The sequence below is a fragment of the Mya arenaria genome, chromosome 5 (assembly GCF_026914265.1).
Source record: "Mya arenaria isolate MELC-2E11 chromosome 5, ASM2691426v1".
NCBI lineage: Eukaryota > Metazoa > Mollusca > Bivalvia > Myida > Myidae > Mya > Mya arenaria.
In genome coordinates, this window is record NC_069126.1 from 43,448,901 (window position 1) to 43,464,819 (window position 15,919).

Below are 15,919 nucleotides of genomic sequence, written 5' to 3' on the forward strand. Positions count from 1 at the left end.
GTTAGACCCACTTTCCTCGCTTACTCAGAGGGATAAAGTTGATGATCGCGGACTTCCTCCGAGGGTAAAACTATTGCCCTTGCTAAAATCCTACCGAGTTTCTCCGAGTGGCTGGTTTACCGCCGAGTTTAATATGAACAATAGCGTTGAAAATCATCCGATTTTATGATCCCTCGGCGGACCTCCGTGTCTAATCAGATAAGCAAGAAATCATTCTTGTTTAGAAGTTATTTATTTTTATGCTTATGTACATTGTTAATCATACAGGATTCTTACCAGCGTTTAATTTGTATTTGTGTACGTAAACGCCAATTGAATATTGTCTTGACTTGTTCATAGTAAACATTGAATCATTGATAAATTGCCACTAATTGTATTGCATCATAAAACAGCCGACATCTTACACGATTCTGAACCATGACCTCTGACGTCACGCCCTTGATCAATAGATTATATAGACTATACTTTTTTATTATTGGTGGTTAAAAATAGCTATTTTTCCACAGAAAACGAGGCAAGAAGGCCTTCAACCATGCGCTCTGAACTTTGAACGTGTGTTTGATCTCCTGATTTTCCTAAAATGTGTAAATAAGTAACCTAGCCTTTTTCGGGTGAAATGTGTTTATCAATGTATTTAGTCATTAGTAAAAAACATGTTTATAAGATGCATGTGCAAATAGTGAAATACGACTGCATTCTTGTGGTAAGCTAACTTCATGTAAAACGGGCAGAGGAAAAAGAATAATAGCAATAATTTTTAATAAAGAAATAACTTTAGCGTAGATTCTTATCAAGTGTCCGCAGAGTTTTGCGGAGGTTACCATTCCGAGGAACACCGTGCGCGTCTTTCTTCGGTTGACCGATCACCCTCTGAGGGCCTTTAATTCCAACTCTGAGGAACACGGACGGACGATAAATTTGTTGCCTTGGCCGTGATAGCAAAAATCCCCGGAGGGAAACGGAAAGTGGGTCTAACTTGTTGAGTGTACTGTAGCAATGTTGTGCTTAGATGACTTTGACTTTGACCTTTTGGCCAATTTTCTCATTTTTTGAAGCTATAGCAATAAAATTTAGACGTGGTGTACATGTGCAGTTTTGCAAAAAATTAAGTATCCATGTTGTGCTTGGACGACCTTATAACCACTACAACTATTTACTCGTTAAAGGGGCTGTACTCCGTATGATGAAATAGCAAAAAAAAAAAATTGTCAAAAACTGACGTCAAGTTGGTATTGATGATGTGTACAATGCATTGAAACTTACTTACTGAAGAACCACATAGTTAACAATAAAAAATTTTTTTGCAGTTTTTTGGTATTTTTCAAATTAATTTTTTTTACTAGGTATGTATGTATGTATTTCTTTAGACCATGTGGTCAAGGATAACCCGTGAAAGTGCAAGCACTTATTTTCAACAGGGTCCAGTTTTTTTTGCTGAAGGGACAGCACGCTGAAGAGGGAGTTGTGGGATACAAGGAAATCCGGGTGGGATACCCTAGATCTTTTCGAAGAAACCCCTTGGTTCTTTTACGTGCTCGGTGTAAAGCACCGATACACGGGGTACAACTTTCCTGGGTTAAACCAGTACTGAGTACACCACTTTTCCAAGCACTACCCTTTAAATGCCGAGCGCCAGGCAAGGGAGCTACTTGTACCAATTTTTAACGTCTTTCGGTATGACGCGGCCAGGGATCGAACCCACGACCTCCTGCTCCGTAGGCGGATGCTTAACCACTGGGCCACGGAGATGGTATGTCTACCTAGTAGAATTCATTCCTTATGAGTGATTGGCTAGTCGATGTTATCACGTGATATTACAAAGTTAGGTATTTAGCTGAAATATTCCAACCAGTAAGGGCAAGCCTCGTAGCACAGTGGATACATCACTAAACTGTAATTTTGGCGGCCCCGGTTTGAACCCGGTCTCCGACTCAAATTTTTTTTTTTAACATTTTGTTATTTATTTTTTACAATTATGATATCAAAGAGTCAAACATTTTATTATGCCCCCCTTCGAAAAAGAGGGGTATATTGCTTTGCACATGTCGGTCGGTCGGTAGGTCGGTCGGTCAGTCCGTCGGTCCGTCGGTAGACCAAAGCTTGTCCGAGTGATAACTCAACAATTCCTGGATGTAAGGTCATCAAACTTTACATGAAGGTTTGGCCTGACCAGTAGATGACCCCTATTGATTTTGGGGCTCATCGGGTCAAATTTCAAGGTCACAGTGACCTTTAATGGTAAAATAATTTTAAAGCTTGTCCAAGTGATAACTCAACAATGCCTAGACCTATGATCATCAAACTTGATATCGAAGTTGGGCCTGACCAGTAGCTGACCCCTATTGTTTTAGGGGGTCATCGGGCCAAAGGTCAAGGTCACAGTGACCTTGAATGGTAAAAGGTTGTCCAAGTGATAACTTGACAATGCCTGCACCAATGGCCCACAAACTTGACTTGGAGGTTGGGCATGACCAGTAGCTGACCCCTTTTGTTTTTGGGGCTCATTGGGTTCAAGGTCAAGGTCGCAGTGACCGGTCACATAACCTTGAATGGTAAAAGGTTGTCCGAGTGATAACTCAACAATGCCTGCACCCTTGGCCCTCATAATTGACTTGGAGGTTGGGCCTGACCAGTAGATGACCCCTATTGATTTTGGGTGTTCATCGGGTCAAAGGTCAAGGTCACAGTGACCTTGAATGGTAAAAGGTTGTCTGTGTAATAACTCGACAATGCCTGCACCCATGGTCCTAAAACTTGACTTGAAGATTGGGCCTGACCAGTTGATGACCCCTATTGTTTTGGGGCTCATCAGGTCAAAGGTCAAGGTCACAATGACCTTGAATGGTAAAAGGTTGTCTGATTGATAACTCAACAATGCCTGCACCCATGGCCCTCATAATTGACTTGGAGGTTGGGCCTGACAAGTAGATGACCCCTATTGTTTTTGGGGCTCATAGGGCCAATGGTCAACCTTGAATGTGACCTTGAATGGTAAAAGGTTATCCGAGTGATAACTCGACAATGCCTGCACCCATGGCCATCAAACTTGACTTGGAGGTTGGGCCTGAACAGTAGATGACCCCTATTGATTTTAGGGGTCATTGGGCCAAAGGTCAAGGTCACTGTGACTTTGAACAATAAAAGGTTGTCCGAGTGATAACTCAACAATGCCTGCACCCATTGCCCTCAAACTTGACTTGAAGGTTGGGTCTGACCAGTAGATGACCCTATTGATTTTAGGGGTCAACGGTCAAGATCACAGTGACTTTGAAAGCAAACTTGACAATTCCTGGATCTATGGTCATCAAAATTGACATGAAGGTTGGGCCTGACCAGTAGATGACCCCTCTTGACTTTGGGGGTCATGTGGCCAAGGTCAAGGTCACAGTAACCTTTAATGCAAAAAAGTTAACAATTCTTCTCCCAGTGATATCTCAACAATGCCTGAACCTATGATCATCAAACTTGACATGGAAGTTGGGCCTGACCAGGAGATGACCCTTATTGATTTTAGCAGTCATTGGGTCAAAGGTCAAGTCCACAGTGACCTTGAATGCGAAAATGTTTGAAGTGATAATTCGACAATGCCTGCACCCATGGCCCTCAAACTTGACTTGGAGTTGTGTCTGACCTGTAGATGACCCCTTATGATTTTAGGGGTCATTGGGTCAAAGGTCATGGTTACAGTGACCTTGAACCAAAAAAGCTTTTCTGTGTGATAACTTGTCAATGCCTGCACCCATGGCCCTCAAACTTGACATTTAGATTTTTGGTGACCAGCTGATGACTCCTATGGATTTTGAGGTCATAGAGTCAAAGGTCATGGTCATAACACAGTCTATCTTCAAACTTTGAATGATCATAATCTTAAAACTGCCTCAACGGCATCCAATGTAAGTGACAAATCAGCTGTCATTTCGGTCCATGCATATTTCATACAATTGTCCATATAATCCTGACAACATGGCGCTCAGGGAGGGCATAATGTTTGACAAACATCTCTTGTGAAATAATTCTCCTGAGATTCGTTACAGAAAAAAACTTTTTGGTGCCAATCTGGTGTATATTCCCTTTAATGTTTTGCATTGAAACTGTATAAAATCAAGTATACTAACTCTATCTTGAATATAATTCAAATTTCACCCCGTTATTATCTGACTTTGAAATTCTCAGGTTAAAATTTTGCATATTATCAAATTTACAGTGATCCAAGCAGGTATTATGACATCAATACGTGGGTACAGTCCTGACGCAACTACCGATGAATGTTTAAAAGTTTTAATACTCTCTATGATATATACACTTGTATACAGTTCTATAGAACACCGATAAAAATAATTAATACAAATGTCATCAAAATTGTCTTGTAACACAAGTGTGTAAGTCTTATAAATTTGAAACACAAATTCAATGGGTTATTAAACTGTTCCTAATAAATATATTTGTAACACAAATTAAATGTCTAAACTTTAAATATTTGTAACACAAATTAAATGTCCATTCTTTTGTAACACTCGAAGTCTTCAAGAAATGTAATGGCGCAAGCACCTAAAAGTTTGAAGTCTAGAATAAAATTGACCCTTAGGCTTTAATATCTGAAACATATTGTTTAAAAGAATAAAAGAAATATCAGGAATCTTTGAAATGTCTCACTCAGACTTATAGCTATATAAACTTGTCTAGCTAAGGCCTACAAAAAAATACATTTGGTGCGGGTTACCCGACCCTACCTACCGAATAGGCGCCGACCCTACCGTTTTTATAGTCAAATTGAAAAAAAATAATTTGAAAAAATAAAAAAATAAAAATAAAAAAAATAATAAAAAAATATTTTTTAATTGCTTTTCAATATGTAGTTTAAAACCTTAAATGCTTATACAGAAGATAAATTTAACATCATTCTCCAATGATGAAAATTACATTCTTATATAAAGCCTTATATATATATATATATATATATATATATATATATATATATATATATATATATATATATAAAAAGCCTACCTATTTTTGAAAAGGATGTTACCCTAACCAAACAATTTATTTTTTTAGGCCTAAACCTGTTGCCTGTTTCTTCATGATTATCTAGAACATAAAATAATAAAGGTGCTAAAATCATAGGAAAAATGTAGACACAAGAAATAACAGTTAGTTAAAGATCGGTTATAAAACCTTCAGATCTAGCTATGTAAAAGGAAATAAATAAATTGTATCAAATATTGTATATAATTTAAAGGTAAAATATGATAAAGAATATGAATGAATTCCATATAGTATGACAATCATTTTCATACAAAATATTATATGTTTCATATCAATTGAAGATTTACATCTGAACAACAAAAAAGACCATATAATTACATCTGACTTATGGGACAGAAACATCAAGAAATACCAAATAAAATTAACTAACACGTGTAATATTAGCAAGACAATTTGACACAAAAATTGCTTCTTAATACATGTGTCATCAAAACTTATTGCAATCCTTATTTAACTTAAAAGTGGCAGCAATTACAAATGTAGTCGAGCACGCTGTCTCTGACAGCTCTAGTTTTGATCATTAAGAGTCAAGCTATCACTTGTGCATTCTAAAATTTATCTGAGTTTTAAAGGGACTGATGTTCATAGATTTATTATGGCAAAATTTATTTCATTGAAATTTGTTGAAATTGAGTGATTTTTCTAACTTTCATGAACGAAGACTGAACAGCAATTGCCAGATTCTAATTTGATCAGAATTTGGTAAATCCAAACCCAAAATAATTCCATTTCCATTAGCGTTCCTAATGCATTTTGGCAAAATAGAGTATCTTCTTTCACTTTTTCTGATAATTATTAAAAATAGAGCTTATTTGAATATTTTTAGAAATTTTTCATCATTGCTACAAGAATTTTGTTAACATTTCACATGAAATAAAACATGAACAAGTTCCTTTAAAATAACAGTTATATATCAAAATTATGACATAAGTAAGTTTTTAATGCAACTTCATATGCTGTCATTTCAGTTCCATCTACAACAAGCACTTCTTACACGCCAACAAACACTACTACTAACATGCCCACTGGTACAAGCACAAGTAATAGCTCTGACAATCGTTTGTCTGATGGGGCAATAGGTGGTATTGTTGGAGGACTCTCTTCTCTGATACTGGTTGCCACTGCTGTAACAATATACTGTTGTAGAAAACATAATGGACAGAAGAAACAAGGAGATATTGATTTGCAATTAGAAAAGCAAGACAATAAAATGTGACTTACTGTGAATTATTTGTAAGGCATACATATTTATGTATTATTCAATGTATTTGTAGTTAATGCTAACCAGAAACTAAAGTTTCACTTTTCCAATTTCCATCATCTTAATATGCTAACAATTTCCTTAAAGAATGACTAATCATGTATTACAAACATAAATTTTGAGTGATAAACCGTTAACTAATTACTAAATAATGTATTTATGGAAAATGTTAGTTACTTATAGCTTACTTACTTATTGTTTATTTGTATTTAATAGCTAAAAAAAGAAATATATTACTTGATTGGTGAGTGCTAAAATATGTACTGATATCTGCTATCATCTCATAAGGTAGAAATGCCGGTTGTTGTTTTTTTGCACCTTTCTTTCAAATTAAACTCTGTTAATCCTTAATAAGAACCATTGTTTGGACATTTATTCTTCTTTTCAGAATATTAAAACAATTGTATTAATTGTGGTAAATCTTATTTTGGAGTAAGAGTGCATCTTTACTAAACTTTATAAGAATATATATTATGGGCAGTCCTTTTGAAAGCTGCATTTTGTGGACATAAATTTAAATTAATGCAGACTACTGGTTGAATTGGCAGCCAGTGGATTATAAATAAGTTTGAAAAACTCTTGATTTGAATGTGCCACTTTTCCTTGAATCAAAATAATATAAAAAGTAACTTAAATCAAAAGGTGAAATGGATGTGGTTGATCTATAATAAGTCAACAGGACCTTCATCATTATATTAAGGGTATGACTGTTGATATTCCAGATGTTTTATTTGAAAGATTTAAAATTTGATTGAAATGTGTTGTATGACTTTTATACATCGATGAAATAGCACCAATTTTATCATAATTTTGGTGTCATTGGCATTGTACAAATAATTAAAAAAACTTTCAGGATTTTCACATAAAGCTTAATATATGTATGTATCATTTATCACAGTAACCTATACTAATACATTGTATTGTATTAAAAAATAAATGATTTCTTGTTTGTTGATTTTAAGAAAGCAAGTTGGATATCAACTTTATCATTGGCCATAACTCAAAACCCATTAAAGATTTTCAAATGTTATTTGGCACCAGTGGTTGAAATTAGCACAAGCCCCCAAGCTCTGCACTAGTAAAATGTCTTTCGGGCTTGCTCAAATTCTGAATTTTATATAGCAGAGCTTGTTCAAAAATTTGATGCCAAGCATTAGTATAAGAATTCAGGCTTTTTCATCCATAAGTCTAATTTTGATGACTGTGGCACAAATAATGCCAATACACATATATATGTACAACAAGGCAAATGACTTTGGTTATTATAGTCGTTAAGTAATGCCCCTTTCTTTGTGATGAACACCAAAAGACAATTGGTGATTGCTCGTGGCGCTCTGCGAGTTGTTTAAAAGATTAAACAACTGGAAACAAATTTAAGCATCATCACAAAATTCATTATTGGCAATATTATTGTATTATGTATAGTGCTGCAGTTGTAGTCGAAAATGCAGAGCTGAAGCAGGTTTCTGATTAAACATTTTCTTGTTTGCGTTATGAATTGCCCATCACTTTCCAATAAAACTTTAAAATGACAGACCAAAAGAGAAATATTGCATATTTATATAATGAATGAAGCAATAATGTTGCTATATAAAATGCCACATTTGTCTTTAGACTCACATTGCTGTAATAAAAATGCATAGGCTCATTTCATTGGCATTTTCACAGATTCAGGGAACCAAAAAATGCTTGTCCTTATTGAAAACATAAATTGTTTGAAAGATTCAATGGAAAATTATTGGGAAAGGACTCTTGCTGGCACCAAAACATGTACCCTAGTGTTTCACTTATAGGCTACACAAAACCAACATCTACTGGAAGATTTGGACAAGATTTTCAGTGCTTAAAGGTTTGTTTAGTTGAGTGCACCCTGTGCATCTATTAGTACAAAATATGGTGAGTAAATAATTATTGAAGAGTATTTTAAGGCTCAAAGTAATAAATTAAAAAGTTGTCTTTCATGTTTAGAAATTTGAGATAAATAGAATATTTCTCATGTGTCTTTTCTTTTGGACATCATTTCAGAAGCTTCAACAGGTAATTCTACAAATATTGTTTCTATCTGTGTTTAATGATTGTTCCTTTCTGTTTTTATGTAATATTCACAATAAAAGAAAATTAACTTGGTGCTTTTCACTGCTGTTCTGTGGTTGATCTCACATTGTCTTTTACTTACCCATTAATTATATAGGTCATCTTTAGAAAAATGTTTGCAGCAATCTTAGTAATACTTTCTTAATGAAATTACCCTCATTAAAATTACTTTATGATCTGGAATAAGCGAAAACATTCTATGTTCACTTGCTTTGTGTTGTTAAGTCATATGACATCACTCTTTGAAAACAAAAATTAGCTTTATTTATTTAAAGGGACTCGCACACTTTTTTTTTTGGTATGAGGTAATAAAGTGTGGCAAATCATTAGAAGTGTCGAAACTGAAGATGTTGACAGCTTAACCCTACAAAAAATGTTGATATGCACAAATATTGTCTTTGAAGTCCCAATTTTGAATAGCGCTTTTCATCTTAGGCTTTAGGCCACACCAAATTGATATTTCGTTCCGCGGATTTACTGCTCCTATTTTTTGAAAATGTAAAAAAAATATTTATTTTTTGTGCGCCCGCACCTCCATTTTAATCGCCAAGCAGATTTTTTTAAGGTTATAATTTATTAAAAGGCTAAAAATAATCAAGTGTAATTTTTCTACGCTAGTTTTCATGTTTTTGTAAAGGGAAGTTACCGATGCGTAGTGTTTTTATACTGTATAGCGATCGGTTTAGCATGGGTTCAATAAATTCAATCAAAATGGCGGCTTCCGGTATAAACAATGTGGCTCTAAGTTTGGAAATTAAATCTTATTTTTGACAATAAATATGTTTTGAGCATGCTTTAAGTCATTGTTGATCGACTCAAGCACTAAAGGATCATTATTTAAAGCAATCATTATGTAATAAAGCATGTGTATCTGAGACTGGTAGCGATTATATTGTGTAATTAGTGACTTGTTTTCAATGGAAATCGGAATGATCAACTTAGTACTATTTTATTCAAGTCATAATACAAGGGACCTAAATTTTACCTCGTTACGACGATGCTGAAGATGACAGGTCAACTTAACTGGAACATGAGTCATTATTTGGTCCAAATTGATGTATCAAGCTCATTTTTGATCAAGTTCTGACAAAACAACAGTTTTGAACAAATATCTTTTCACAAATAGCGATATAAACACTGGTCTGGATATACCTCAACATAAGTAAGCCTATTAAGTTTATCACCTTATATTTTGTTTTTATTTGCAGCATAATCCGGGATTGTAATGCACTTGTCAATTGTAACCACTGCCCCGCCCACCCCTCGCCCTTGTTCCAGGGGTATACCGGGGACAGCAGAGGCAATGGGCGGTGTTTTTACCTTTCAGGTGGCCCCGCAGTGCCTAGTGAATGTGGTTTTGTCTTCATATTGAAAATGGTCGGAAATGGGCCTCACATAGGTATTCGGGGTTTAGCAGGGATTTTACCAGCAGTGTGTCCCTGCAGGTTGGGTATTTTACCCGGGTTTTGCGAGACCGGAAGTCAAAGTCCCCGCTTTTCCGGACTTGGGGGGGGGGGGGGGGGCATGTACAATTGGCTGGTGCATAAAAACATCTAAATAACCAAAAAAAGTACTCTGAAAAAAATACCCTTGTTCTTTTTGTTTTAATAAGCACATGTCATTGCATTTCCTGTGATAATAAAAACAAAATTTAGTCTATGTTATATGGAGTCTGATTGCATATGATGTTAAACTGATTCATGTAGGTTTATATAAGTCGTTTCAAACTTTTTACTAAAAGCAGGGTTATTTATTATTATGAATGATCGTCATATTAAAGCATGTTTTAATTATACAAACTTTTAACTAAAAGCAGGGTTATTTATTATTATGAATGATCGTCATATTAAAGTATGTTTTAATTATATAAGAAATTAGATTTATCCATATAACGTTTGTACTAAACACGGATTAATAAATAGTATGTATTCCGACATTTTCCCAATGTCCATTAGAGGTTCAGTTCAAGATGGCATTAAAATGGGTTTAAGGGCAATTATTTTGAAAAATATATCTTTCTTATTAAATATATTGAATATAAGGAAAAACATATTTTTCGCTCTTGGCTCGCTTCAGTTTTTATAAAAACATAAAAAAATTTTTTTTTTTTTTTCTCGCTCGCTCGCTCCAATTTTTTTTGGCAAAAATCCGAGGAACTAAACATTAATTTGGTGTGGCGTTAAGTTTAAATAATCCTTTTGCTGGTGCCCTTGTGGGCATGTGTTTTTTTGTCAGTTTTCTTTTTTTTCCTTCACTGTACCAGCATGGATTTACTTTCCACTAAAACCAGAACATTTTTTATAAGTGAATTTTCTTTGGCAATTTGGGTAACATGAGTAAAATTTATTACAAAGTGTTTTCTGATGCATTACCGGGAAAAATATTTGGTGCCAAAGCATGAGCGAGTCCCTTTAACTGTTTAAGAAAACCTTTAAAACAAAGTAAGTATCAAGCTTATTCTTTAAATGGGTGTGCTAAATGAATTGCGAGAGGTGAGCACTCAATTTTGATACTTATATTACCAAACAGCTAAAAGAGCAAAAAGAAATTGTTAAATTAAGTATCCTATTTACATTTTGGCTAAAAAACTTCAACAAAAGTTTTAAAAGGATAAAGAATGATGTTTTTATACAAATTAACTTTATTATCTAATTTTGATTATTTTAAATATTCACTGAAAATTCTTGCCAAAAATAAAATATCCCCTGGGGTCAAATCAGGTTTTTGGGCAATTGGCCCACCACAAGAACTGGGAAATTTATCCCATGTGCTGTGTTATAAAGCCACATACTTGCCTTTTTGGTTTATAATTGATATTTGTCCAAATTCTTATACTCATATTGTTTTCATGAAAATTCAACAACTTTCACGGCCAGATTTCTGAGAAGGGAGTTAACCTAAGGATATATTAAATAGTGTGCAGGGTGACCCATTTTGACATGCCATTAATACTATATTTTCTAATGAAGTATTACTTAAGTTTGGTATCATATTTATATTTCAGTCCTTTCAGGTTATAAGTATCTTCCATGGCCGAGAGTGTAAGATAGATTCATTCCGACCTGAGCGTAGGGTGTTTTGCGGAAACGAGGTTTACCGAGTTTCCGCAAAACACCCTGCGCGAGGGTCGGGATGAACCTATCTTATACGAGTGGCTATGGTAGATGCTTTTTCTACCACCTCAGTTTAACAAAATTAAGTAAAAATGTATTTTTTGCTGGAACTCTTTTTTGCTTAGTAAAAAAAAAATTGCTTATGGATATGCGATAGCATGTGGTTGTCATTGATATACGCGCAGTGATCCAGTGAATGATAATAGTCAAATCAGTCTTTTTAAATAGTTTTAAGGAGAATGAAGCATTATTTCTTGAATGGTGCGTGAAAACTGTTTTATGGTGACATTTGAAGCGAGAAATAATTAATTAGCGTTCTAAATATTACCATAAGACAAGATTTCCTTGATGCTACTGACGACAGTCTTCAACAAGGGAGGTAATTACAATGTGGTAAAAGGAGTTCCATACGGGCATTTTATCTTCGCCCGTGGGCAAGATAAGAATATCTAGCATGGTTAAATTATTGGATCTACTTATCTGGGGTGGGAGAAAAATATATCTTCACTCGCAATTTATACATACATTACTACTGTTTGCAAAACATACAAAAATGTCAATCAGTTTAAAACAAAGTACTATATTAATATGCCTTTAAGCATCAAAGAGACAGTAAAATTAAAATTGGTCAGTTAAAGCGAAACCATGGTAATGCAAATGGTAGTTGTATGGATGCTTTGCTTAAAGGCCCGCCTCTTCAGTAGTCATAGTTCCTGCTGATGTCAACAATTATGCCACATTGCTGATGGCTAGCTGCAGTTTGTGTCTTTGATCTAGGAGGTCAATCAACATGCTATAGAAGTTGCATTTGATTAGAAACTCACTTGATAGATTAGAGCGTACTTAATGCAACAATATTTCAATGCTTAAGTTTATTTGCAAACAGTCTCAGATGCATGTGAATATACTCCGCTCAAAGTTCTGCTTTCTATAATTTTTAAGTTTGGCTATTCGAATAATAAGGACTGGGCTATATGTGACTACTATCCCCGGCGCTGGTGTCGGTGTCTGGTTAAAGTTTAAGGGCAAATTGGGATTTTCAACTCCTTTATCCTTCATACAACTGCTGATGGCCGTCATGCAATTAGGTTACATTACTCCACGATATCTTAATTTTGGCCCTTGATCGACTTAAAAAAAAAATATAAAAGTTTTAGGGCAACTTGGGTCTTAACTTAGATCATTCAATGGACTCCATACTTCACACAGTTGTTCTAGACAAACACACAAGGTGAGCTATTGTGACCGGTCTATGGCTGGTTTCTGTCATCCGTCAACAATGGCTTTAAACAACATCACCTCCTTCACCACTTTGAAAATTTTGATGAAACTTCACAGGGATGTTCATTGGTTGGTGCCCTTTCAAAATTGTTTAAAGAAATGAATTCCTTGTCAAACTCTGGTTGCCTGATGATGGCAACTGAAAGAAAAAAACCTTCTTGACAAAAACTGTTAGGCCTAGAGCTTAGATATTTAGTGTGTAACTTCATTAGTGGAAGTACCGTATTACATATATAGTAGTCCTCTATCAAGTTTGTTCAAATCATGCCCCTCGGGTCAAAGATAGCCTCGTCCCGGGGGTAATAAATTTCCTATAGACTTATTAAAAAAAGTTTGAAAATATTATTGTCTTTAACCAAGTGCCCCAGACCCTTGATATTTTGTATTTTGCCCTTGGGTTCACAAAAGTTCCTGACTAACATAGGAAAATCTTTAAAAATAGTCTTGTCTGATATCGCTAAGGTCCAGACCCTTGATATTTTGTATGTAGCATCATATAGTGGTTCTATACCAAGTTTAGTTCAAATTATGCTCCTTGGGTCAATACTGGACCCGCCCTCGGGGTCACAAGTTACGTATAGACTTAGGTAAGAAAATCTTCTTGTCTCAAACCACAAGGCCCAGACTGTTGTTATTTAGCATCAAATGCACAACTTAATATTTTATGTCACCAATTACTCTTAAGCGCTGTCATTTTCTAATAATTGTTTAATACTTGTTAATCCGAAATATTGGTAATCTGTTGTGTTTATATGGGTCCGACAACTTTTGATTAATGGTGTTTAAATATATTGTCTTTGGCGCATTGTTTTGTGGACATTTTTAAATAATAAACATTAGTCTACTCATGTTTCCAGAGCAGCCAAGGATTTTTTCGGGGCTTGTTTTACTGCATTCATTATAAGTTAATGTTTTAAACAGTCCATTGGAAAAAAAATACAAAAATGAATCATCATTTATTCTTTATTTATATTCCATAAAAATCTGTGATAGGAAAACGATTAAAATTAAAAGCTAGTTGTAACATAGATACATGAATGTTGCTCATCACTTGAAAAATGTTCTTTTGTAATAAGCCAAGTGGGTGATGTCAACTTTAGTATTCAAAATTCGCAATACATAGTCTCACATGTAAACACATTTCTTACGCAATTAAAGTGATATCATCATGAACATTTAAGTAATACTTCCAGAAATTCATTAAATTCAACTACAGAATCAGATTATAAAAGCAAATTTATGTATGTCCGTTACTGAGGCTCAAAATCATGCATGCTAAATGCAGCTCATATGAACAATTCTTGTCTTAATAGTTTCACTCAAATAATTGTGAATATTTATTTGTGTCATTAATCTGTTGCTTGTTATACCTCCGACAACGAAGTTTGAAGGGGGTATATTGGAGTCACCCTGTGGTCGGTCAGTCGGTTTGTCGATCCATTGCAATTTACCTTGTCCGGAGCATAACTTAAAAATACTGGATGTAATTGGATTAAACTTCATACAATGGTAGAGCATAATGAGAGGAAGTGCAGTGTACATAACCATAACTCTATTCTTGCCTATTACTGAGTTATTGCCCTTTGTTACTTTTTTTTGTCCGGAGTATAACTTGAAAAGTACTGGATGGAATTGATTGGAACTTCATACAATGGTAAAGCACAATGAGAGGAAGTGCAGTGTTCAAGAACCATAACTTTACTTTAGCTAATTACTGAGTTATTGCCCTTTATTTGTTTTTTGCTGTCATTTTTTTCCAGACATTAACTTGCAAACTACTAGATGGAATTTATTAAAACTTAATACAATGGTAAAGCACAATGAGAGGAAGTGCAGTGCACAAGAACCATAACTCTATTTCAGCTAATTACAGAGTTACTGCCCTTTGTTACTTTTTTCTTGTCCAAAGCATAACTTGAAAACTATTAGATGGAATTTAATAAAACTTCATACAATGATAGATCATTATGAGAGGGAGTGCAGTGTACAGGAAGCGCAATTCTATTTCAGCTAATTACAGAGTTACTGCCCTTTGTTATTTTTTCTTGTCTGGAGCATAACTTGAAAACTATTGGATGGAATTTAATAAAACTTCATACAGTGATAGATCATAATGAGAGAAAGTGCAGTGTACAGGAACTGCAATTCTATTTCAGCCAATTACAGAGTTACTGCCCATTGTTACTTTTTCTTGTTCAGTGCATAACTTGAAAACTATTGGATGGAATTTAATAAAATTCCATACAATGATAGATCATAATGAGAGGAAGTACAGTGTACAGGAACTGCAATTCTATTTCAGCCAATGACAAAGTTACTGCCCTTTGTTACTTTTTCTTGTCCGGAGCATAACTTGAAAACTATTGGATGGAATTTAATAAAACTTCATACAGTGATAGATCATAATGAGAGGAAGTACAGTGTACAGGAACTGCAATTCTATTTCAGCCAATTACATAGTTATTGCCCTTTGTTACTTATTTCTTGTCCGGAGCATAACTTGAAAACTACCGGATGGAATGTCATAAAACTTTATACAATGGTACAGCACATTGAGAAGGAGTTCAGTGTACATGAATCATTACACTATTTTAGTAAATTACAAAGTTATTGCCTTTTTCTGTGTTTTTTTGGTCAAACTTTTGTCCGCACAGTAACTTGAAAACTACTAGATGGAATTTCATAAAACTTCATACAATGATAAATCATAATGAGAGGCTGCGTTCGGGGGTATTAATCACCTTCAGTGATAGCTCTAGTTTACCTTGTAAATATGTCCATGTTTCAATTTGTTTGTTCCATGTTTGTACTTTGTATAAGAAATTATGCTTCTGTTTTTGGACAAACAGTATAAAGTGCTTTGGTAAATAGTGCATCTGGCATTCTAAGCTTGCATAGATCTGAACTTTTCAGCTGTCTGAGGTCAATATTCATGGTTCCCTTTTTAAAAAAAGCACTTATTATGTAGTATAGCACTTTGGTGACACTCATGCAGCATTCAAATATAACATTATTTTTTTCAAATTACAATATTTTGTTAGACATTAAAACTGAATAAATTTAGCAATTTTTTTTTTTTTGAAGATTGAAACCATAGTGACTGCCTTGTCAAGTTGTGTTTGAT

General features: G+C 34.6%; 1 protein-coding gene across 8 annotated transcripts in view; it reads left to right on the plus strand.

Annotated features, from left to right (window-relative positions):
- LOC128234262 (mucin-5AC-like) overlaps positions 1–15,919 on the plus strand; it is a 141,779-nt gene that overhangs the window by 98,491 nt on the left and 27,369 nt on the right. For 6 of the 8 annotated variants that reach the window (XM_052948383.1, XM_052948387.1, XM_052948389.1 and 3 more), the window contains one exon: positions 8,333–8,344. The exons of the other annotated variants lie outside the window; for them this stretch is intronic. In XM_052948383.1, the coding sequence (XP_052804343.1) occupies positions 8,333–8,344 (12 nt within the window). The remainder of the gene's footprint in view (positions 1–8,332; positions 8,345–15,919) is intronic. 8 annotated transcript variants of the gene reach the window in all.